The sequence below is a fragment of the Vicugna pacos genome, chromosome 14, assembly GCF_048564905.1.
Source record: "Vicugna pacos chromosome 14, VicPac4, whole genome shotgun sequence".
NCBI classification, from domain to species: domain Eukaryota; kingdom Metazoa; phylum Chordata; class Mammalia; order Artiodactyla; family Camelidae; genus Vicugna; species Vicugna pacos.
In genome coordinates, this window is record NC_133000.1 from 6,345,961 (window position 1) to 6,368,525 (window position 22,565).

The following is a 22,565-nucleotide window of genomic DNA, read 5'->3' on the forward strand; positions in this document are numbered from 1 at the left end:
CTCCATGGCGACGCGTCACAATGCAGCCGTGCAGCGCCCAGTCCAGCTGGCAGAAGGGGCCCCGCGACGGCCTCTTGGGGCAAGAATGGCACAGCCTGAGCCCGAGGCTCTGTGCCCCTCTCAATATGGGCACAAGATCCAGCGAAGTAAGTCTGCGGACCCTGCCAGCCGGCGGGGCGGGGGCGGGGCCTCTCCTGGGGATGGGATACCCAGGGCAAGGCTGCTTGCGTCTTTAAGGGTGTGTGCCTGGCTCTTACGGGTGGGACTCACTTTAAAGAGAGGCTGGGAGTCAGGGAGAATGAGTGTTCATGACCTTGTCTCTTCCCAGCTCTATGCCAAACCTTCTGCCAAACCTCTCCCTAAAACGCTCAGGTGCTTTTAAATACTCCATGAAATGCCCAGGAGGGGACAGGAGAAAAGGACTTGTGCCTTCAGGAGAACAAGGCCAAAGACAAAGAAGGAACGGAGATCAGGAGCTTTGAAGAGAGCAGACGCAGCGGGAGCCCTGGTCCCAGGCAGAATCTGGGAACCAGCATGGAAGGTGGGAGGTTGCAGGACGCAGACAGGCGACCCTCCGGTTGGGTCTGCAGAGGCAGCCGTCCCCCACGTGTCTGTAGCAGGGGCTGGGAACTCTGCCTGTTCAGCTGTCGCTTCTAACCTTCACTGATTTTTCTTTCAAAGTGATTTTGTATTTGACAGAGGCAGTGCTTTTGATACTCATTCTGCATGCAAATGCAGCTGGTTTACTAACTCAGCTTTTTGTGTCAGCCAGGGCAGAGCCACTCTAGCTGTGATGCTAGTGGCATGATTACTGTGTAGTCAGCTCCGTCCTGGCCTTCCTCACGGCAATAATAACCCACCACAGCCCTCTAGCTGGGTGATTGTAGCTCCCTGGAGGCTGCAGAACAGTGGGGACTGTTCAATTGCAAATTCCCTAGAACTGCGGTCTCCCAGGAATGAGTGAAATGCGTACTTTCATTCCATTCATCCTTTTGTAAATTAAGGATAGCAGATGAAAGTAATTAATACTAAAATATTTACAACACTGACTTTCTCTATGGCATCAAGGCAAAGAGGAGAGGCAGGGCAGGGGGGCAGTGGTGGAGAGCCTCCTCCCCAGGACTGGCCCCACAGCAGCCCTCCTGAATCTCGCCCTCTCTTCCAGTCACCCTGTCTTGGTTTCTTTCACCGTCTGCTCACTCACCCTTTTCTTGTCTGGGAAAGCTGGAGTACTCCAAGCTTTATTCTTCTTGGTTTACCTGCCTTGTGTGAGCGGCCACATCCTGCCACAGGGCTTCAAGTCTACATACAGGTGCTATGAATGGCCCTCTAATCTTTACCTCTAACTCAGACGCTCTCCCTAATTCTCAGACTAAAATATCCATCCGTCCACCAGATGCATTTGGATGTCACCAAAGGGCTTCAAGCTCAAAATGTGCGCAGTTACACCCCTTGTCCTCCTAGACTTTAGAAACTCAGTTGCGGGGAGGGGTGGGTCCTAGCTGCTCCAAGTAGAAGGGAGGGCAGCCTCACTGACACTTCAATTTGATGACCAGGTCTCACTGCTTCTGCCTCCAGAGTTCCGCTTCCCCTGGGGGAGTCTGCCCCTTCGTAGCCAGTCTTGAGTCTCTAACAGCTGCTCTGTGCTACTTCCTCCTCCGCTGCTGGAAGGGTCACCCTCCAGAAGGCAGGCCTGAGGGGTCGCTGCCCAGCTTTGGTCTCAAAATAGGATGAGGCTGATGATGACGACTCTGAGCTAATTGCTACTGAATTATTACTATCGCCTGGGCTCTTAAGTGCTGTATTCCTTCCAGGGGCTGCCATAAATCACCACAAACTGGTGGCTTAAAACAACAGAAATTCATTTCCTCACATTTTGGAGTCCAGAAGCCCGAAATCAAACTTGGGGGACCCTGGGCTTCAGCCTTTAGACGTCACCTCCTCTAATGACACTCCTTCCCTTGTTGAGTTCATCCACTCTCACGGCTTTAAAGAACGTCTATACCACAGTCTTGCACTGTTACGCAAAGAATGAATTAGAGCTGGACCAGACAGGTTAGAAGGGTTTCCCATATGATGCCATTAGGTGACAGAACAGAAGGGCACTTTGTGTGAGATGAGCCCATTTTTGTAAAACACAATGGTGAGAACGAAAAACCAAACACTAATGTATTGATATGCATCTATATCCATCTGTATCTGATTATATCAGCAAGTATAACAGTTTGGAAAGAAACATGCACAGTCCTTAACGTGGGCTGCCTGGGAGGATGGGGGGTGGTGGAGACGGATAACAAGCAGGGACTGGCAGGAGCAAGGAGAAGGGTCCAGGAGAGAACCTGGCATATAAGCCATGACCCCTTTTGTGTAAAATCAGTTTGCGTGCTTATACAAGACTCATGAAAAGTCAGGCACTAAAACATTGATAGTATCTTAAGATGATAGAATGTCAAATGAACTGTCTTCTTCACTTTTCATGTATTGCTTAAATTCTTTAAAATAGCACGTGTGAATTCTCAAGAAAAACAGTAGAGGGAGGAAACTCAGATAATTAAACTGAGTTTCCCCTCTTCCCTAGCAGATGTCACAAGTTGGTATTCATTCTTTTAGACTCTAAATTCCTACTCAAAATGTTTGCCTCTCACAAAATTAGTTTAATTATTAAAACTATTGATCAAAATATGCTAGTTTGCCACACTTAAGTCTGTTATATTGTACTTTTAGCAGGTGATACCAGTTGGGATTCCTATGCTACCACCATGAAGACTGCGTTCACACCTAAGACTGGAGCAGCGCCTGCTTTAATTCGGTACATCCCTCTTTTGAGTCTTTCATTTGTTCATTCGTCTTCTATTGCTCAGAATCCAAAACCAACAGAGAGCAATCAGAGAAGGCTTATAGAAAATACACTTGGCTAAGACCCACTGCGCACACAGGTCTCCTCTAAGCATCAGAGAGGGTTTGCCCTCCAGTGTCCCAATCTCTTACAGAAAAATTAGGAAATTAACACACGAATCCTTCATAAAGTCACTGTGTATTGTGCTTTACTCTAGAGCCAGTATATTATTGATAGAATTGTGCTACCTAAACATGGAGCATGAATTGAGTCCATTACCTGGTGTATAGTAGGCAGACGGAATGAATAGATAAGTGATTCACTGTTAGCACTCCCATCACTAACACTAGTCTTGGAGGCTAGAACAAGGCCACCGTCCCCTTACCCTTACCTTCACTCCTCCAAATACTGCTTCCTAAAGCAACTTCTCCTCCAATTCCACTTGAACCGAGGGTGGTGGAAATTTCTCTCCATCCGCTGTCTCTCTAAGCTCCTTGGTGGCTGAGGGAGGGCAGGGTGTGGATAGCCCTGCCATCCTTCATTGCATCGGTGGTAAGGGGGAACTCAGCATGGAGGACCTTTACTTGCCCGTGTTTACTCCGTAAATTGTTTCCAATATGGAGCGTCTTTTCACCTTAAGCGTTCATGTTACTGAGAAGCCAAATGGAGTCTTGGAAAGACAGAGGAAGTGCAGTCAGGCAGAAATGGGTTCCAACCTCAGCTCCCTGCTCTAATTCATATTCTCTCTGCTGCCTTAGGCGAGAAACAAGCCATCTAGGGCTCAGTTTTATGGTTGGCTAAGTGGGAAGGGTGATTCCTGTCTAAGGCAGTTGTTCTGAAGGCGCATTAAAAGCTCTAGACCAGTGACTAGCATGAGGAAGTTACCTCAAACTTTTTCATTCATTTTTTTCCTCAGCATAATATAAGACAGAATTCCAAAAAGTTCAGGGCTGCAAGACTCTTGATTCCTGAGTTATTGGCTATCCCACTGAGTCACATTATGTCCCCTAACTGGGAGATTTATCATCTGACAGTAACAATTACTCCAGCTTCCCAGATGGTAACGGTTGTCTGAAGAAGAAACATTTGGGATGAAAGCCAAAACCAAATGGGTACTTAGGGAGTCTAGGTCAGTGGTCCTCAAATTCATGTATTTTTTAAGTTCACAGAAAAGTTAAGTTCTCATCATAAATTGAAATAGTTGTAAAACATAAAACTTCCAGGCCCTCCTAAATATTGACGTTTTAAAACAAAACCGTTAAATCATTTCTTTAAATATAAGCAATGGGTTATAAATATAACCACCTTAAGCAAATTGATACTCACTCTGGTCCTTTTAAAAAATGTATACAAACAAGCTCTTCTTTAATAGAAAATATATTTCATTCTCTTTCCTTCTTGAACTCTTACTCCTGCTCCACTTCCTCCATAGAATTTTACCCTGCTCTAATATATTTTGTGTTTGAAAGCAATTTATTGATCACTCCATTATATTTCTTTGCAACTATTTCAGTATATTAATTGAAATTAATTTTTAAACATGTTATATGACCCTAAGTATTGAGTCATCACAATTATTTTTGGTACAGAATTGCTCAAAGCAATAAATACATTACAAATGTTAGTGATTGCTAAACGCAAAAAGTGAATTTTTTTGGAATTGCATCTTAATGAGATAAATGGGGTTGTTTTGTTTTCAATCACTTTATGTCTCCAGATTTGAGTGTTATTATTTTTGGAATGAGACCACATTCTGCACCAATTTTTCCCTGCTTCTTTCTTTTTTTCAATTTATAAATGCTAGTGTTGAGAAGCCTTGTTCACATAATTAAGTCAATGTGAATGAAAGGAGTTTTAGTATAGTACTGTCATTCAATACTCTGAACTCTTTGTGAGTTTTATGCCAAAAATCACAAGGCGACTTTTAATGATTGATCAGCAGACGGTTGGTTGGGTATGCCTTCAGTTTTATTGAAAGCAAATAATTAGATGGTTTGTCATCCAGTTATTGAGTTATTCCCTGTCTTATTTTCTGAGAAATATGCCAAAAAGGGATGTCTTATCAAATGATAATTAAATTACATCTGTTACTCCTTCACTTAGGAGAAACTTGTTTAATATTATGTACTCAAAAAGGACTTGGAAAATAGGAACATTAATTTCAATAAACATTTCCCAATATAATCTGTGTTTTTTTTTTTTAGTAAAAATGCTTTTGTTGTGACATACCTTTAATATATTTTTATCAAAATATTCGAGGTGAAGATTCAACTCATACAATTTACATCATGTTTACCTAGCTGGTAAAATCAGTCCTTATTGTCCAAATAAATGAAATTAGTCTTACTTCCTGTTAAAATAAAAATCTGACTATACTTCCTGCTCAAATAAATGTTAATAATTGTTAGGACAGGGAAAACAAGACATTATTCTCAGCCACACCATTCTACAGTGGACCTACATTCAGAACATCCCCCCCTGGCTGTAATGTATGTTTTGAGGAATACTATGAAAACCACTAATAAATTATGGAATGCATATTTTAGAGAAGATTATTAAAAGTAAACAGAAGTGTGAAAAGATTCAGATCTAATATGATTAATTATGTTCAAGTAATAAAAATAATGCAATGAAGTGTGTAGCTAAATATGTAAGTTATCTGAGAAGTGAATATGATAAAAAAAATGAGTTTCCTTAGCTGATTACATTCTCATGTGTATAGAACTCTGATGCATGACTTTGGGAAATCGTCAAATAATATCATTCATAAACGTGAATGGAACAATTCATTGATTTCTTTAGACACCAAATCAAACATTTACTATGCGTTTAATGAAAGAGAAGGTTATGTATGGTGAATATTAATAGTCTGGCAAATCTGCATATACTTTCATGTATTGTTAAATATTTTACATCATAAAATAAAACAAGGACTGGCTATATGGGAGTAAATATTTCATAATGTGTTTGGGTTAAAACATTAGATTTAAACACCTTATTGAATGGTGAATACAAAATCTGAAAAAAATAAAGATCACAAGATTTTTATGTACCAGTTTTATGCAGTGAATCTTTAAAAATTTGATCGTCTTAGAAAAGATTCCAGTTACATGGAAAAGAATCAGCATTGCCACCCTGTACTGCTTCGTCTCCTCAGAGGTGCCCTTCTTTCCAGCTAATGACATATCCTAGGGATTTTCAAAAAGCTGGAAAAAATGCTTACTTTTAAATATGTGGGGCAAAGAACCATTTTAAGTGTTCTATGTTCTATATTCTCTGCTCTGCTTTTTAAGCTTCTCTTTAAAGAGGGATGAACATTTTATAATTGTTAGGACAGGGAAAATGAGACGTTATTCTTAGCCACGCCAGTCTACAGCAGACCTACATTCAGAACATCCCCGCACTGGTTGTAATGCTCTGCTCATAGCCCACCTTTCACTCTTGACCTAGAACAGCAAGCCCTAGGCAGGTGTATGGAATTTGGATTACAAGGGGGTTCCCTGAAATCACTATAACAAAGTTTCCCTTTGCCAGGCACCCCTCTCACAGTTGGAGGCTTACACCCAGGGGTAAAACGCACCTTAGTGAGATCTTTAGTCAAGTTGGGAAGGGAGAAAGCCGTGAGGGAAAGAAAAGACCCGCATAGAGATGCAGCTTTGTTCTCTGGTAGATCCATGTTAGGAAAGTGTATACTGAGAAATGGAGATGTGAACATCGATCCCTTTAAAGCTAATTGTGCTGTGTTCTCTTTGGAAAATCTTCATCTACCTTGGATGACTTCAGTTTGATTTAGGACCACAGTCCTACTTGAATCTGCATGTCTCAGTGACACGTGAGACAGTCCGGCATCCAGATGTATCCCACTTTCCAGATGTTTTGTTTCTTACAGACGTAACCTGAATCTAACCCAGCCCTCTTTGTAGAAAAAAAGTCAGTATGAAATATTTTAGATGTACACAAAGGAGTATACAATAAATCCCCAGCAATCATCCAGCTGCAATAATCAACAACATGTGGACATTTTTTATGTACATTCTCCATCCAGCCTTTCCCCTGGATAATGTTGAAGCAAACTCCGGACATTACATCCTGTCGATTCTAAATATGTTTTTATGTATATCTGAGAGCTAAGGATTCTTTAAAAAAAAAAAGTAACAACACCATTATCTCACCTAAAAAAGCAATTCCTTAATAGCCAATAGCCAATCAGCAATAAAATTTTCTCTAGTTGCCTCATAATTAAAAAAAAAGCAACAGTTGTTTGGAAATTAAATCCAAACATGGTCTATGCATTTCATTCTCTTACTTCATTTAATCTGCAGGTTCCTCTGCTTCCCCCTGCCCAAGAATTTCTTTGTTGAAGAAACAGATCATTGTTCCAGATCTTTCTAACTTCATCCTTCTCATGTCATTTTAAAATATCCTTTTCATGTATTTCCTGTAATGTGGTATTCCAAAGACTTCATCTGACTCAGGTTGGGTGTTTTGGCAAAAATATTTAATAGGTGGTGTTGTGTATGTGTGTCCAGAACACACACTCTCTGCTGGTCCCTCTTTTGGAAATGTGAGTGGCAGTGGCTGATCATGGCCTAGTCGCATTATTTCACTGGGGACTTGCAAGCCAGTGGTATCCTAGTTCTTATGTTTCTTCCTTTTATTAACTGGAATACTTCTGTAGAGATTAACTTTTCTTCACCGAGTATTTGGTTACACTGAAGTACTGTTTTTAAGGAAGAGTACTCAGCTTTTTAAAAAATTAATTTAAAAGTTAATAAATTTCAGATTATTCTTTTAAATTTCATATTAGAATTCCCATACTTTTTGTTAGGAGCATCCTAAGATACAGGATTGCTTCTCTTCAGGGAGATCTGGAAATTAAATGGTTTCTGGCATCAAGTCTTAAGTCAACCAAGCTTTTAAAAATTATTTGACAAGTATACTGTGGTGAGATTTGATATTTGATCACTTACTCTAATTTCCACTCTTTCCTTATAGTCAAAAAGGCACCAGAAGATTCGGATATGCATATTCACTTAGGGATCCTATTCACAACCAGACACAGTACAATGATGAGTATGTTTGGAAACCATATTCTAAAGAGGATTTTATCAACACTAGGACTTCAAGAGGAACCAGGAGCCACAAATCTCACCTCAGTAAAGTGAGCTTATATCTACATGTCTTTTGAATTTAATATTGTATCAATAACCCATAAGAACGAGAGTGTGACTATATCCCAAAGATCCTACATCACCTATAGCTACGGTCCTTCTTTGACTATTTTTTGCCCACCTTCTCACAGTTATTTCTAACTACATCTCCCTTATCCCCCTAAATAAGAAAAAAATTTTAATTGAAGTAAAATTCACATAGCATAAAATGAATCATTTTAATGTGAACAAATCACTGGCAATTAGTATATTCATTATGTCCTGCACCCACCACTTCTATCTCACTCCAAAATATTTTCATCACCCCAAGAGGGAACCAGGGTTCCCTCCCCTAGTCTCTCGCAGCTTCCAGTCTGCTTTCTGTTTCTATGGATGACATAGTCTGGATGCTTTATATGTGGAATCATGCAATATGTGACCTTTTGTGTGTGGCTTCTTTCACTCAGCATAATGTTCTCAAGGTTCATTCACATTGTAGCATCTGTTAGTACTTCATTCCTTTTCATGGCTGGATAATATTCTATTGCATGTACATACCACCATTTGTTTATCCATTTATCTATTGATGGACATTTGGGTTATTTCCATCTTTTGACTTTTATGAACAAAGCTACTGTGAACAGGCACGAGCAAGTATTTGGTATCAAGCGTTCTCAAACCACCAGACCTTTCATCATTTTGTTGACTATCCAGATCCTCTTCTCTTGTCCGCCAAAGAAACTCATAGATTCTTCAAGGCTCAGCTTAGAGAGAGTCATATCTAATTCCCTTCTCCTCTAGGAGGAAGTAACTAACTGGCAATGCTCAATCGTAGTAAAGGGTTGCATTTATTTGGCTGCCACTTGGAATGGTGCCACCTGGAATGGAATCACCTTGACACATTCAATAGATAATAAGGCAGCAGAATGGTCAGGATTTGATGACTGAAAGGATGTAAAAAGGAAGAGGAATGAATGAAGGATGATGTTCTTGTTTTGTTTTTTACTTAGATGGCTGGGTCTGAACTGATGCTGTTCACTAAGCTGGCACTTGCAGGGGGACTGGGTTTGGTGGGAAGGGCTTAGGGGGAAATGTGAGCACAGCTGAAGACATGTTGGTTGAGGATATGTCCATTAGGTGAACTTATGTGGATTTTCTTGAAAGTTTTGTTTATATTGATAGGACTTCTTTCTCTGGACACTACCTCAAGGTCAATCAACAGCATCAGTAAAGAGCTACTTCCCTTGGAAAATTGCTGCTTCAATGGACGAAGTTAGGAAAGCAATACTAAATCAGTTTATTTCCCATACAAGGAGAGACTTTGTGGACAGAACAGAAGGTAAATGTTCGTTTTTTCCCTTTCCCTGGTAATGTGTTAGGCACTGGAGTCACAGTGGTTAGCAACACAGATGTAGTCTCTTCTTTTAAGGAACTCACAGTATAGACATGGAAAAGGGCAATTTAGTGAACAACAGTTGAACAGAAAAAGGTGCACGTTGTGGGAAATGCAGGGTGCTGTGGGTACACAGTAGGACATCCAGCCTAAGGTGGGGAGGAAGATCAGAAAAGGTTTGTTGTCCAAAGGACAAGGATGAATGAGCCAGGAGAAGAGGACAAGATTGAGTTAAAAATGCTGCTTTCAATTCTTAACTGCTGTTTACTATTTTTAAATTACTTAAATTAAAATTACTTTTATTAAACTGATACATTCTAAAACCTCACAAGGAAGTAGCAGTTCCGTGACCAATCCCTCTCCTCTCCCGGTTTTACTCCCATTGGCAATTTCCATTCTTTCAACTATTTCTTCTTATGTGAGCCTCCATATTTAAAATCATATGCTTATATTGCTATTTTTGATTCATCAATTCTAGACATTATTGTTGACTTCCTGTTACGGTAACTGAGGATTTGGCCCTCCTATAATTCTTTCTCACTCCCCCTCCATCCATCCTCTCAATATAATAATATTACAAATTTTGGGTTAATTCAAATTGCTAGTGTTTATATTATGATTACAATGATGTGATATATTATGATTATGTAAATATATACCACTGAACCAAATGATATTTTATGATTGTTTCCTTTTAGTTTTCCTTTTTAATTTTGTTTTTTATCAGTTAATAATTGACTTTTTAAAATATGCTTAGTTTTCTATGTGCCTGTCACTATTTTTTCCAAATACTTTGTTACACATTTATCAAGATTTTCTCCATACATGATTTCAAACATTTTATCAGTTTGAGTATTTTCCTGGAGATGATCTTTCTGACACCCTCCAACATTCCCCTCCTATCTAGACTGGTTGCTCTGTAGGTTTGCTGCCCAGCTGGGCCCTGGGACTTCTTATTTCATCATTCTGGGCATTTCTTTGGCCTCTGCCCACATAGATCTGGTTTCCTCTTGAATCCACATCTTTCTCTTTCTTACTCCTTCTCCCTCATTTTGCTGAAGCGCATCTTCCAGTTGCTTCTTAAGAAAGGATGAATGGGAGTGACTTTTTTGACTTGTGTTCTTCCCAATCTGGAAATAGCTTTTTTTCTTCCTTACACATGTTTGCTAGTTTGGCTGGATGTAGAATTCTAGGATGATAATCATTTCCCCTCAATGCATCCCTCCAAATGACTCTAGAAATCCAGGATTTGTGTGGAGAACACTGATGCCATTTTGATTCCTGATTCTTTTGTATTTTTCCCACTGGAACCTCTTAGCATCCTCTCTTTATTCCTGACATTGTGAGATTTCACAATTGTACACATTAGTGAGAATCTTTTGCGTTCATTATATTAGACAGTCAGAGGTCCTTTCAATCTAGAAACTCATGCCTTCAAATATGGGAATTGTTTCCTGCAGTTCTTTTTTAATTAAAAAATATTTTTGGCAGGGGAGGTAATTAGGTTTGTTTGTTTTTTGTTTGTTTACTTACTTACTTACTTACTTATTTCACTGGAGGTACTGGGGATTGAACCCAGGACCTCATACATGCTAAGCACACACTCTACCACTGAGCTATGTCCTCCCTCCTCTATTGTTTTTGTTTTACTCTTTCCTCCACTATTCAGTAAGCACCCCAAAGACCTTTATTCACTCAGAAGCTAGTGCAGTATGTAGTCCAGTCTGGTGTATAGAAGGTGATCTGTAAATTATGCTGAATGATGGAGAGAATGTATGGAGGTACATGTTTTGAAGCTAGATGGATCTGGAGTTAAAAGACCTTCATACTTGCAGATGAACACTGAGGGTCATGGAAAAGCATGTGAAATGTCAGCATTCTTAAAAGATGTCTCTGAATTTCCAATCAAAGTCATCCTTTTCAGCATGCACAAATCACCATTTCCCCATGTGCGGATAAATACCCAAGACTGTCAGGACTCCCTCCTAAATCTCTCACCTCCAGCTGCTTCTCTCCCTCCCTACGGCCACTGCCTTAGATCAGGCTACCATCGTCTCTCCTTGGATGACTTCTCAGCCGCTCCATTCTCCAGCTTTGTCTCCTCTAGTCCACTGTCCACCCTAGCGCCATTGTGAATTTCCAGATATGCAAATTGATGTCATCATCCAGCTTAAAATCCTTCAGTGAGCCCTCCACCCCCGGCCCCTCATCATCCTCAGGATAAAAGCCAAATGCCTTAAGGTGAGCCCTATATAATCTGGCCCCTGTCTGTCCCCATACTGTTTTTGAAACCAACTGCCTTTTGCCTTTTGGGTTCACGACACCCCTGCAGCTTCGTGTCCTTTGCACACGTTGCCTCCTCCCCATGAAGACCTCTCCCTTCCTCCTTTTAGTTGACACTTGTCCATAATCTAAGTTTAAATGTTAGCTTTATTTCCCTTCTCTGATCCCCCAGGTTTGAATTGGTGGCCTTGCCATGGTTTTATAGACCCCATTCTTACCTCTTCTGCAGCATTTATCAAATAATATAGTGATTATCTTCTTTTGTATCTGTTTCTCTAATACCTTAAGCTTCTGAAGCACAGGAAGCATGTCTTGTCTTTGTATCCTCATTACTGAATTAAGGCGAATGGGTGAAGCGCACTTAAGGTGCTTGTTTCCACATTCAGACTTGAAGAACTTGGCTTTGATGAATTAGAAGAGCAGAGAAAAACAGCGGAACGAAGCTCTCACTTGGCTACAGATTATGTGTCCATGGTCCTAGTGGTTCTGAACAGTCCTTGCTGTGGATTTACTTTTGGAAGGGGCCTTTCTGCAGATGTCCTGCCTAATCTTAAAGGGCCAGTTATTCCCTTTTGGTTAGAACTACTCAGTATCACCTTTATCAAGCGGAAAGAAACCAGTGGGTGCTGATCTCCTGAGGGGCAGGGCTGGTCCCCGGGAGGAGTCCAGGCCTCAGGGGCATGGACGTCATTGGATCAGGTTATCTTCTCTGTCCAGACTTCAACACCCCTACATGGATTTCGGGTGCTGGTCAGGTGCTTTTGCTTCAGGAACTTCTCCTCTTAATAGTCCTGAAGGAATGCATTAACACTAGGTTTTACAAAGATAATAAAGCCATTAGTTGAGAAGGACTAAGAACTTAGAGTTACCTTAAGCATATATCACATAAGCGGTCACTAGAGTGTGATTCAGATTAATGGCTAACTCATGGCAATTACATTTCCATTTTTTCTCTTTTGTTCACTCATTTATTTAGTAAATATTTAATGAGGACTATTACTGTAATAAGTACTGAGGGTCAATGAAGAATAAGACTTAATCTTTATCTTCAGAGGAGCTCACGGTAACTCTAAAGCCTGATTTTTGTCTTTTCTGCTGGTCCATCTTGCCCGCTTGGACCAGCATCTCAAGACCCTTTACAACCTGGTTCCTGCTTCACCCTCAGCTACTCCTCCCTGCCCTGGGCGCCTCACACTCCCACCGGCTAGACCACATTTGGCGAGCACACTGTGCATCTTTGCTTCCGTGTCGACCCATCGTCTAAACATGCCTTCCACTGCGTCTGCCTTTTGACGCTCGTCTTCCTCCACTTCCACCAACAGAGCCCATCACACTGTCTCTGGGCTTCTGCAGCACCTTGTCCAAAGCTTAGAGTCAGTGATTCTTAAGCAAACTGGAAGCTTGTTCACAATATAAGTGCCTGGGTCCCACTTCTAGAAATTCTCAATGTCTGAGATGAGGTTCAGTGGGTGTATTTTGGAAAACCCTTCCTAGGTGATTGTGATGTATCATCTCCAGGTGAGAACCACAGTTCCAAGTGTTATGGCTGCAAGATATGACATCCCATATCTGTGTGTCCTGTAGGTAGCTCCCTAATCATACCAGTTTGAGGTGAACGATGACTTAATTACCTTTAACCTTGGCACAGAACACATATAGGAACTGAAAACGTTTTCTTTTGAGTGGTAGCTGGGGGAGACAGATAGGTATTAAGCATTTCAGCCGGAACTGGTTTATGAATAAAGCTATGAGTAATTTACAAAAACCAAGTTATAGGTGGTGCTTCCCGGAAACAATACAGATGACTTTCCAAAATATCTTACGGAATGTCCTGACTTTTCAGCCCTCAAGTTTTCTCCTCCCTGTAACCTTGTCCTCTCCTCAGGCGGTTTATGAGGCCGTTATGAAGGGCCATTCGGTAGCCACGTCCTGTGTTCCTGACTCATCTAAATTAAGAGGCGGCATGTAGTGAAACTCTTTCCCACTGTGCTGATCTAGACAGAGGTCATTTTTTAAAAATCAATATTAAAATGCTCTTGGGTGCCAGTAGATGACATCACATATTGTTTGATATACAATGTGCATTTGAGTTTATTCTGGAAAGACCTGTTGAAAAACTAATTTGGAAAAAGAATTGAGTTAGTGTCACCAGTAATTAGCACTGTAGTGACACTGCTCATGATACTCATTAAAGTTGGTGTTGTGATTAAAGTTGGTGTTGTGTGATGTGTGTCTGAACCAACATTTTGCAGCAAGAGTTCAGGGTGAACTCATTCTACGACTCTCTCCTTGGCCAATCTGGTAGCGTTCGCGCAAACTGGTGTTTAGTCAGTGCTTCAGAGGTATTTAACGATCATATATTTAATGACTATTTATTAGCACAGTTATTTCAAAAAATAATAGTGCCTCATCTGCTAATGACAATGCTGTTACCTAACCCTCCATCGGCAAGGCTCTTTTCCTCTGCCCCTTCTCAGGTTGCCAGATTTAGCAAGTACAAATACAAGACATCCAGTTAAATTTGAATAATGATATATAGTAGGTAAAAAATAAGTGCTCATCCATGCTTACGCTAAAAAATTATTCACTGCTTATCTGAAATTCAAATTTCACTAGCATCCTATTTTTATATGGCAACCGTAGCCTATCTAAAATCTCTCCCTCTGCTCCCCAACCGCTGGCCCAGGGGCTAGGCAAGACCACTGGAGGGAGGCATGCTTCCAGCAGCAAAAGAGCACTCCTAACTGATGTGCAATGTCTGCATTAGAAACTGCTTTTAATCATGTAAGCGTATACTTCCTGTGCCTGATAAAGCAGAAAATTATTTCTTGGTTGAAATATCCATAAAAAGTACATTGACCATACCTCCAAATGTAAGAAGAGTGGGTTTCAGGGTGATGAATTGGAAGCTACTGCCAGAAGCAAAGCAGAATGAAAATACGATGCTATTTGGAAATAGCATACAAGGAGTAATTACTGCCTTCTGTTTGTACCCCCACCCCAGCTCAGAAGATTAAGCAGCATTCTCAGACGTTTCTAGAAAGGAAAAAGTTACTTCCCCAACCAGCAGACACTGAATTTCGACGGAATTACCCAATTCCAGCTAAAATTCCTGAGTTTCAGGATTTTAGTTTCAAATACGGATGCCACTCAAGCCTACCCATTGCTTCTCAAGGTCTAGGTAAGCACACTCATGGCTTTTTTTTTTTTTCAATTGAAGTATAGTTGATTTACAACACTTGTAGCTTTTAAAACAAATTCGTAGACTATCATGGAGAATGCCAGTGATCCCTGCATGGAATTAAAACTGTGACTGTGGCACCAAGCCTCAAACCCAGGGGCTGAATAAGTCTCAGAAGAGAACTGACTGCTTATGCCGTGAAATGAGTACATCTTCTGCCTGGAAGGGACAGTCACTGGGACTGGGGGACACGTTCCCCTCATAAAATAAAAGGGTGGATTTATCGGCTATAAGATGATGAGGGAAAAGGTTAGATGGGAATCCAATTAGACTTGTCAGTTATTCACTGGAAGTTTATCCACATGGCGCATCCTTCAGGCATCTTGGGATTTAGCAACCATTCTACTTAGGTGCTCTTTTATGATCCTCATTCCTATTGTTTTCAACAGAAAAGGTTTTAAAAGTTCCATGACCAAGCCACCTCCAAGTTCCTGGTTAAGAGGATAATTTGATGTCGGTCTTGAGACAGTGATTCACTCCTGGCATGGAGCTGAGATCAAGTAGTGCTTTAAAGAGACAAAACCACAGAATAGAAGCTGAGCATCCTGGGGTTAGAAGGCAGCCTAGGAGTAATGTGTGAGCCCCTTCTCCCCCATCCTTGCCCAAGGGTGATACTGTACCTGTTCAAACTCTTCACGGGGGTTGCCCCACTCTCCAAGGTAGCTCCTTCGTGCTTGGATTCGCCAACTGTTTGAAAGTTCTCAACAGCTGGAATTTTCCTTGCTAAACTTCTGGCCATTGGTTCTGCTTCTTCCCACAGAGGTTTACTATTATGAATTTATTATCCTGTGAAAACCTGACTATATGCCCTCCATATTCTCCACTTAAATCATTTCCAGACCCTATGAACACTCTTTTCAGGATATAGCGTCAAGTCCCCACCAGTGCCTGGTCCCTCCTACTGGTTAACGGTCCCTCTAAAGGGGACGCCTGGACCTGAAAGCAGTCCTTAAGACGTCCCTGAAGTTGACAGAGGTTGGTCAGGTTGCAGAAATTAGATACTCACGTTAGGTGTTCATTGTTTCTCATGATGACTCCATGACTATCAGAACCCACCTGAAATGAACAATATTCAGGACCAAGTATGTATTGGCTTGGTTTTGCTTGCACCTCGTCCCTCCATTGGTACAGATGTGCAGTGAACGCTAACGGTGAATATTAACATCCTTCCAAACTGTCCATCCTGAGAACCCTAGATCCCTGAAGGAGGCCTGTCTGTCTGTCAGTCCACATCTGCACAGGAGATGGCATGAAAGGGAAGGAAGCTTCTGTTTATTCAGCAGGGGGTGAATGCTACCATCCTAACATGCTGACCTGCAGCAGAGTCAATTTCAGGGACAACTTCTTTTCTGAAAACAGTGGTCAAAATCAACCTTCTGGCCATCATCTCTAATCACTCCCACTCCCACCAGAAACAGTCCTGAATCCCAGCAGCTCTGCACAGCCCTGGTCATGGGAGGTGTCATTCATATAGCTCCACCCTTTCCAGTACCATTAAGGATGCTGATTAAGTCCCAAGTTGGGTTCAGGGCTCTCGGGTGCATCCCACAAACAAAGGCACAAATTCTCTGCTCAATGACAGCCTCCTTTTCTTTCCTTCCTTTGCATCCTTCTAGTCCCTTCTGTGCTGTACAGCCACTTGAAGAATCAGGAGCGCATGAAGAAGCAGACCACGTACCAAAGTGATTACGGGAAAGCCTACCTGGATTTCTTAACAATTCTAAACTCATTTACTCCCTCTCAAGTCACAGAGTACCTTCAGAGTGTTTCCTACAAAGGTAAGATGAGGTCTTGACTTGTGCCCGAAACCCCTTGTCATTTTCCAGTGTCCAGAATGGAGGCTAATGCTTTTCAGCGGAGGGCTGAGTGAGGATGCAAGAGAATAAACAGCCTGGCAGATACAAGCGGCTGAATTATTATCACCTCAACTTAACTCATTTTACTGGGTTATTCCTCTTGGACAGTATAGGAGCCCAGAACAGGTGCATTTTGGAAGAGAGGGAAAGTTTCAGCACAGTGGCCTAAGATGGGGGCTGGGAGTTGGCAGGGTAGTGGGGTGAGGGTGGGCGTAGAGGAAGCCCAGGAAGACACAAATAAAGCTGGGGAAGAAGGAAGGAGGAGTACCTGAGGGTAAACATTTTGTTTCCAATAACTCTGTATGGCTAGTTTTCGTATTTATCACTCGAGGAAACTGAACTCCGTGTCTTCAGAGGCCATTCTGCTTTAAAAACAGCTTTCTTCTCAGTGATTCACACCGCTCAACAGCTCACCCTCTGGGCTCCGTTGTCCATCAGTGAAGACTGCCATCTCCCAGCCTGTCGCCCCTTGAAAGGCAAAATTATCTGAAATCTGATTTTCAGAAATTCTCAGCTCTTACTCCCTCCCCATCTCTTCCTCCAGTTAAAACTCCCATGAATATGGCTACCCAGAGGGTATTTCTTCCTTGGTGTGACTTTCAGTATTATTAAGAAGACTTTTATTTAGTCACTCAATAAACTTCATTGTTGGAAAACCTATCATACGCACTTAATACAAAGATAAATAAAAAATGCTTCTTGTCAGGGAACTCACTGTTGGGTGTGGGAGACAGACGTAGTTATAACGTCATAAGCTCGTAATCGAAGCCGTCTCTGGGTATATCAGAAGCCTGCAGAGGGGGTACTCCCGACCTTGTGGGTCGACCAGGGATCAGGGAAGGCTGCTCAGAAGAGGCTTCCTTTAAGTGTCAAGAATGAAGGGGCAGGAGAAGCAGGGCCCTTCCTAAGCAGGGAGAACAGCATCAACAAAACCACAGGGGCGTGAGTCTGCCTCTGTAACGTGATGAATACGGGTGGCATCTGAATTACAACTGGTAGCCTTTTTGAACAGTTATTTAATTTGACACAATCACATCTTTTTTATAAATTCATGCCAAACCTGGTTCATCTTTCACGCTTATCTTTGGTATCAGAAAAAAAAATTTTTGCTCATTTAAAATGAACTCCGGTATGAGATTTAAAATAAAGGCATTTTAGAACTCAAATGAAGAGGATTGAAAATAGCAAACACTGACAATCTGAAGCAATACGTCTCTGGTAAGAGTACCAAACAGCGCAGGCACTTTGGAAACAGATCTGACAGTTTCTGATAAAGTCAAACATATTCTGACTTCATGACCCCAAATCCCTTTCTGGGTATTTATGCAAGAGAAAAGAAAACATACGTCCACAGAAGGACTTCTACAAGAACTTCTATAATCACTTCATTCTTAATAGTCTCAAACTGGATACAACCCAGATCTCCATCAGCAGGATAATGGATAAATAAACTGGTATATTCACAAAATGAAATACTATCAGACAATAAAAAAGAGTGAATTACTGATGTATTCAACAAAATGTATAAACCTCAATAAGATTATGCTAAGTGAAAGAAGCTGGACACAATACATTTCGTATAATTTCATTTATTCCAAAGTCTACAACAGGCAAAACTTACTTATAATGAAGGAAATCAGAACTGAGGCTGTCTTGGAGCAGGAGCATGACAAGTCTTTCTGGGGTGGTGGAAATGATCTATATCATTATGTGGGTGTGGGATACACATATGCAGGTGTCAACCCATCAGCCTGAACAGGCAAGATCAGTGCATTTCACTTCATGAAAAGTCTGGGGTCAGGAAAGGTATGGAGAGGTGTGGGCATGGCTGAAAATTAAATGTGAGATCACAGAAACAAATAAATGCAAACGTAACTGGAGAGTAAACCAGGAACACACACACACACACACACACACACACACCCCTGATGTCTAGCCCTCAGCTGGCACTCATGACCCTGAGCATGGTACCAAGGACGTTGACCATGACAACATGCTATCTATCACTCATAATCTTCCTTTCTCTTAGTTTTGGCTGCACAGATGACAATTGCTAGGAGTGACAAAGTTTTACAGTATACAATTTAAAAATACGTAATTAGGATCAGAGAACCATAGATACTGAGAATCAGACAAGATTCATCAATTTCCAGATGAGAAAAGGGAGGCCAGGGAGTTGAAGGCCTTCCTATCGTCAGTTATCACTCAAAGATCTCAAAGCCTGCTAACATTGGTGGGCAGATAAGCAACCCTGGCTTCGATGAAAACCCTATTGTTTTGTGTCTCCTGGCATCACCCAGTCGTAAGAGGGTAAGGCTGTACCATTTCCTGAGTGTCTTTCAGGGACCATGCACTGTCTAGTTGCGTCACACGTAGCCTTCCTTGTCCATCCCAGCAACTATGCTAGGTGAGTACCTTCACCTGTATTCAAAGACGAAATGAATAAATGGAGGTGGCAGGTGAGTCACTTACACTTGTCAGCACAGAACCGAAAGCAAGTTTGTTTCATTCCAAAATCCATGCTCCTTCCAGCAAGCTTTGCTGAACCCTTGAATATTATTCTTTTTAATCAATAATTACACAATTGTGCCTTTAGCTATTAGACACACTATCCTTTGATTATTTTGGTCTCATCAAATTCATATATACAGTACTATTATCAGATATTTGCCTGCTTCCTAGGATTTCTCTCTTTAGCAGTTAAATAGTTATATGGAAATTTTCATCCTGTTTTTCTTCATAATTTCCAGACCGACAGATTCTTGATCGCTTTATTCGCTCTCACTGTGACGTCAACAAAGTGATGGAATGAAAAAGGAAATTAGTTCAAATGAAGAAAATCTGAAAATAACTGGGTTATTTTCTCAATAATCAAGGAAAAATAAGATCCAAATTGTTCTAAATATAATTTCGTGTAAATGTGTTCTGTTTTATTTTTAAACAATAAGATCATTTAAGGCTGCGATTTTAATATAATTTTTTTTTCCTATTCTCTTTTGAACACTCAGTTTATGGTTTCTGGGGGAAAGGTAAGTAGGTTTATTTATTTTATTTATATGGAGGCACTGGGGATTGAACCTAGGACCTGGTGCATGCTAAGCAAGTGCTCTACCACTGAGCTATACCCTCCTCCCTATGGTTTCAGTTTTGATTTCCTCTTTGAACCAAGAATTATGTGGAAGAGATTTCTTAATTTTTCAATAATTCGAGGATTAAAAAAAATTTTTTTAGTGTCGATTTCCTATTTGAAAGGTAAAAAACAGATCTCTGCTTTGAGAAAATTAGCAGTGTGTTTTATGCCAAGTATGAGATTACTTTGTGTATTACATGACTGTCAGAAGAAACAAAGTACGGTTTATTATGCTTTTCAAGCCCCTTGTATCTTTGCCTTTGTTGTATATTTGAGCTGTCAAGGTCTGAGACCGTAATATTAAAACCATTCCACAAGAAAAGTGTTTTCATGAGTGTCTCCTCGTATCTCTGGCACTTTTGCTGTATAGATTCGGCTGCTGTGCTGTTTATCAATGCTTATGACTTACACAGAGCTTCTTCATGGAGTAACTTTTTCCCATTCCCTGTTACTCTTCTTTGACCCTGTTAATGATTTTGACCTTGAATTATATTTTAATTGGTACTCATGTTGCCATTCATGCTGGGTTTTTTTTTTTCCTTAGTTTTTCTTGGAGTATTGGGGACTGTAGCTGTAGCCAACCAGCAATTTCATATGAATTCCTCCTTAGTTTAGTGTGTTTGCTGTGGGGCTTCCTGTCGTCATAACACTCTCCAGGGCATGGTCCATATTCCAACAGGATCTTGACCCAAATACTAAAAAATGAGTAGCCTTTCATTCCATAAATATTTATTGAACACCTACTATGTGTCAGGCAGTGTGGTAGGTAATGGGAATTCACTAGTAGTGAAAAGACATGCATGGAGCTTACATTCTAGAGGAAGGGACACATCACAAACAAGCAAAAGTGAACAGTAAAATTACAAAATGTAAGTGTCACGCACATGTAAGCAGTGCGGTGACTGGGGGGCTCCTGTGGGGAGGCCTCGTTTAAGCTGGCCGGTTAAGAGCAGAAAGAGCCAGCCACGTGAAGAGATGGGGCAATAGCTTTCCAGGCTTGGGAAAACTGTTTCAGCACCCTAAAGTAGCCCCTTGCTTCACCTGGTTGACCCTCCCCCATACCTTTCATTTCTTCTTTGGAGACAGTTTTGGTATTCTAAGGGCAGGACAGCCCAAAAAATCCAACATCTGGTGGGAGTGTAGTTGGGTACAGCCATTATGGGTATTTCTTAAAAAACTAAAAATAAACTTACTATATGATCCAGCAATCCCACTCCTGGGCATATTCGAAAAGTTACATGTACCCCAATGTTCATAGCAGCACTATTTACAATAGCCAGGACATGGAAGCAACATTAATGTCCATCAACAGATGATGGGATAAAGAAGTTGCCACACACACACACACACACACACACACACACACACACACACACACACTGGAATACTACTCAGCCATAAAAAAGAATAAAATAATGACATTTGCAGCAACATGATTGGACCTGGAGATTGTCATACTAAGTGAAGTAAGCCAGAAAGAGAAAGAAGAATACCATATGATATCACTTATACATGGAATCTAAAAAAAGAAGACAAATGAACTTATTTATAAAACAGAGACAGACTTATAGACATAGGAAACAAACTTAAGGTTACCAAGAGGGGAAGAGGGTGGAGGAGATAAATTGGGAATTTGGGATTTGCAGATACACATTACTGTATATAAAATAGATAAAAAACAAGGTCCTACTGTATAGCACAGGGAACTATATTCAATATCTTGTAATAATCTATAATGAAAAAGAATCTGAAAAGGAATATATATATATATATATAACTGAATCACTGGGCTGTACATCAGAAACTAACACAACATTGTAAATCAACTATGCTTCAATTAAAAAAAAGCCAGCATCAGCTCCATTGCCTTGCAGCAGACAACCTATGGATGAGTGCTACCATCCACCTGACTGGAAACAGAAAGCCATCCTACGAACAGACTTGTAGAACAGGTAAGTGACTGCCACTCCAGAGCCAGAAATACTATTATAAACACAGTATTGGGGTGCACTACTTGGCAGACTTTTTCTTTAGGCACCAAGGTAAACTGAATTATTGTCCCTATTCTTCACCTCTCCCCATCTCCATACTCTCGGCTGTGTGACTCTGCAGTCCCTCCTACTGCAGCTGGACCATATTTCCCCAGACTTGGGCTGTGAGCTTAGTCATGTGACTTGTTTTAGCCAATGGGATATTAGCAGACATGAGTCTGGGCTGCCCACTGGTGCCAGCAGGATGTGAGAGGCTGGTATTAGGAGGTGGGTCCTTTGGAGGTGATCATGTCATGAGGCAGAGCAGTCATGGATGAGATCAGTGCCCTTATAAGAGAAACCCCACGGAGCTCCCTTCTGCCATGTGAGAGCACAGGGGAAAAAATGGCTGGCTGAACCGGAAGGTTCCCACCCACCACCAAATCTGTTGGTGCCATGATCTTGGAATTCCAGCCTCCAGAAATTTATTTATGAGAAATAAACACTGTTGCTTATAAACTACTTCGTTTATGGTGTTTCAATATAGCAGCCCAAATGGGCTTGTACAGGCACCCCAGCTGACCCACCACCGTGACCCACAGGCTGTGCGTGAGAAATAGTGCTTTTTGCTGAGATTACTGTAGTGGTAGCTAAGTGATCCAGGGCACGGTGTTTATTTAGATGAGATTTCTCTAGAACCCTCAGG

General features: G+C 41.1%; 1 protein-coding gene across 5 annotated transcripts; it reads left to right on the forward strand.

Annotated features, from left to right (window-relative positions):
• The first annotated feature begins 37 nt into the window (after positions 1-37).
• Positions 38-19,667, forward strand: TEX26 (testis expressed 26). 5 transcript variants are annotated; one of them, XM_072976082.1, is made up of 7 exons: positions 38-146; positions 2,728-2,809; positions 7,832-7,997; positions 9,169-9,325; positions 14,667-14,843; positions 16,520-16,681; positions 19,510-19,667. In XM_072976082.1, the coding sequence occupies exons 1-7, from the start codon at positions 86-88 to the stop codon at positions 19,569-19,571; spliced, it is 867 nt and encodes a 288-aa protein (XP_072832183.1). In that variant the 5' UTR covers positions 38-85; the 3' UTR covers positions 19,572-19,667. The 5 variants fall into 5 exon arrangements, with proteins under 5 accessions (XP_072832183.1, XP_072832180.1, XP_072832182.1 ...); XM_072976079.1 differs by lacking the exon at positions 19,510-19,667 and adding an exon at positions 17,137-17,419 and having other exon boundaries at positions 2,725-2,809; XM_072976081.1 differs by lacking the exon at positions 19,510-19,667 and adding an exon at positions 17,137-17,419.
• The last annotated feature ends 2,898 nt before the right edge of the window (positions 19,668-22,565 follow it).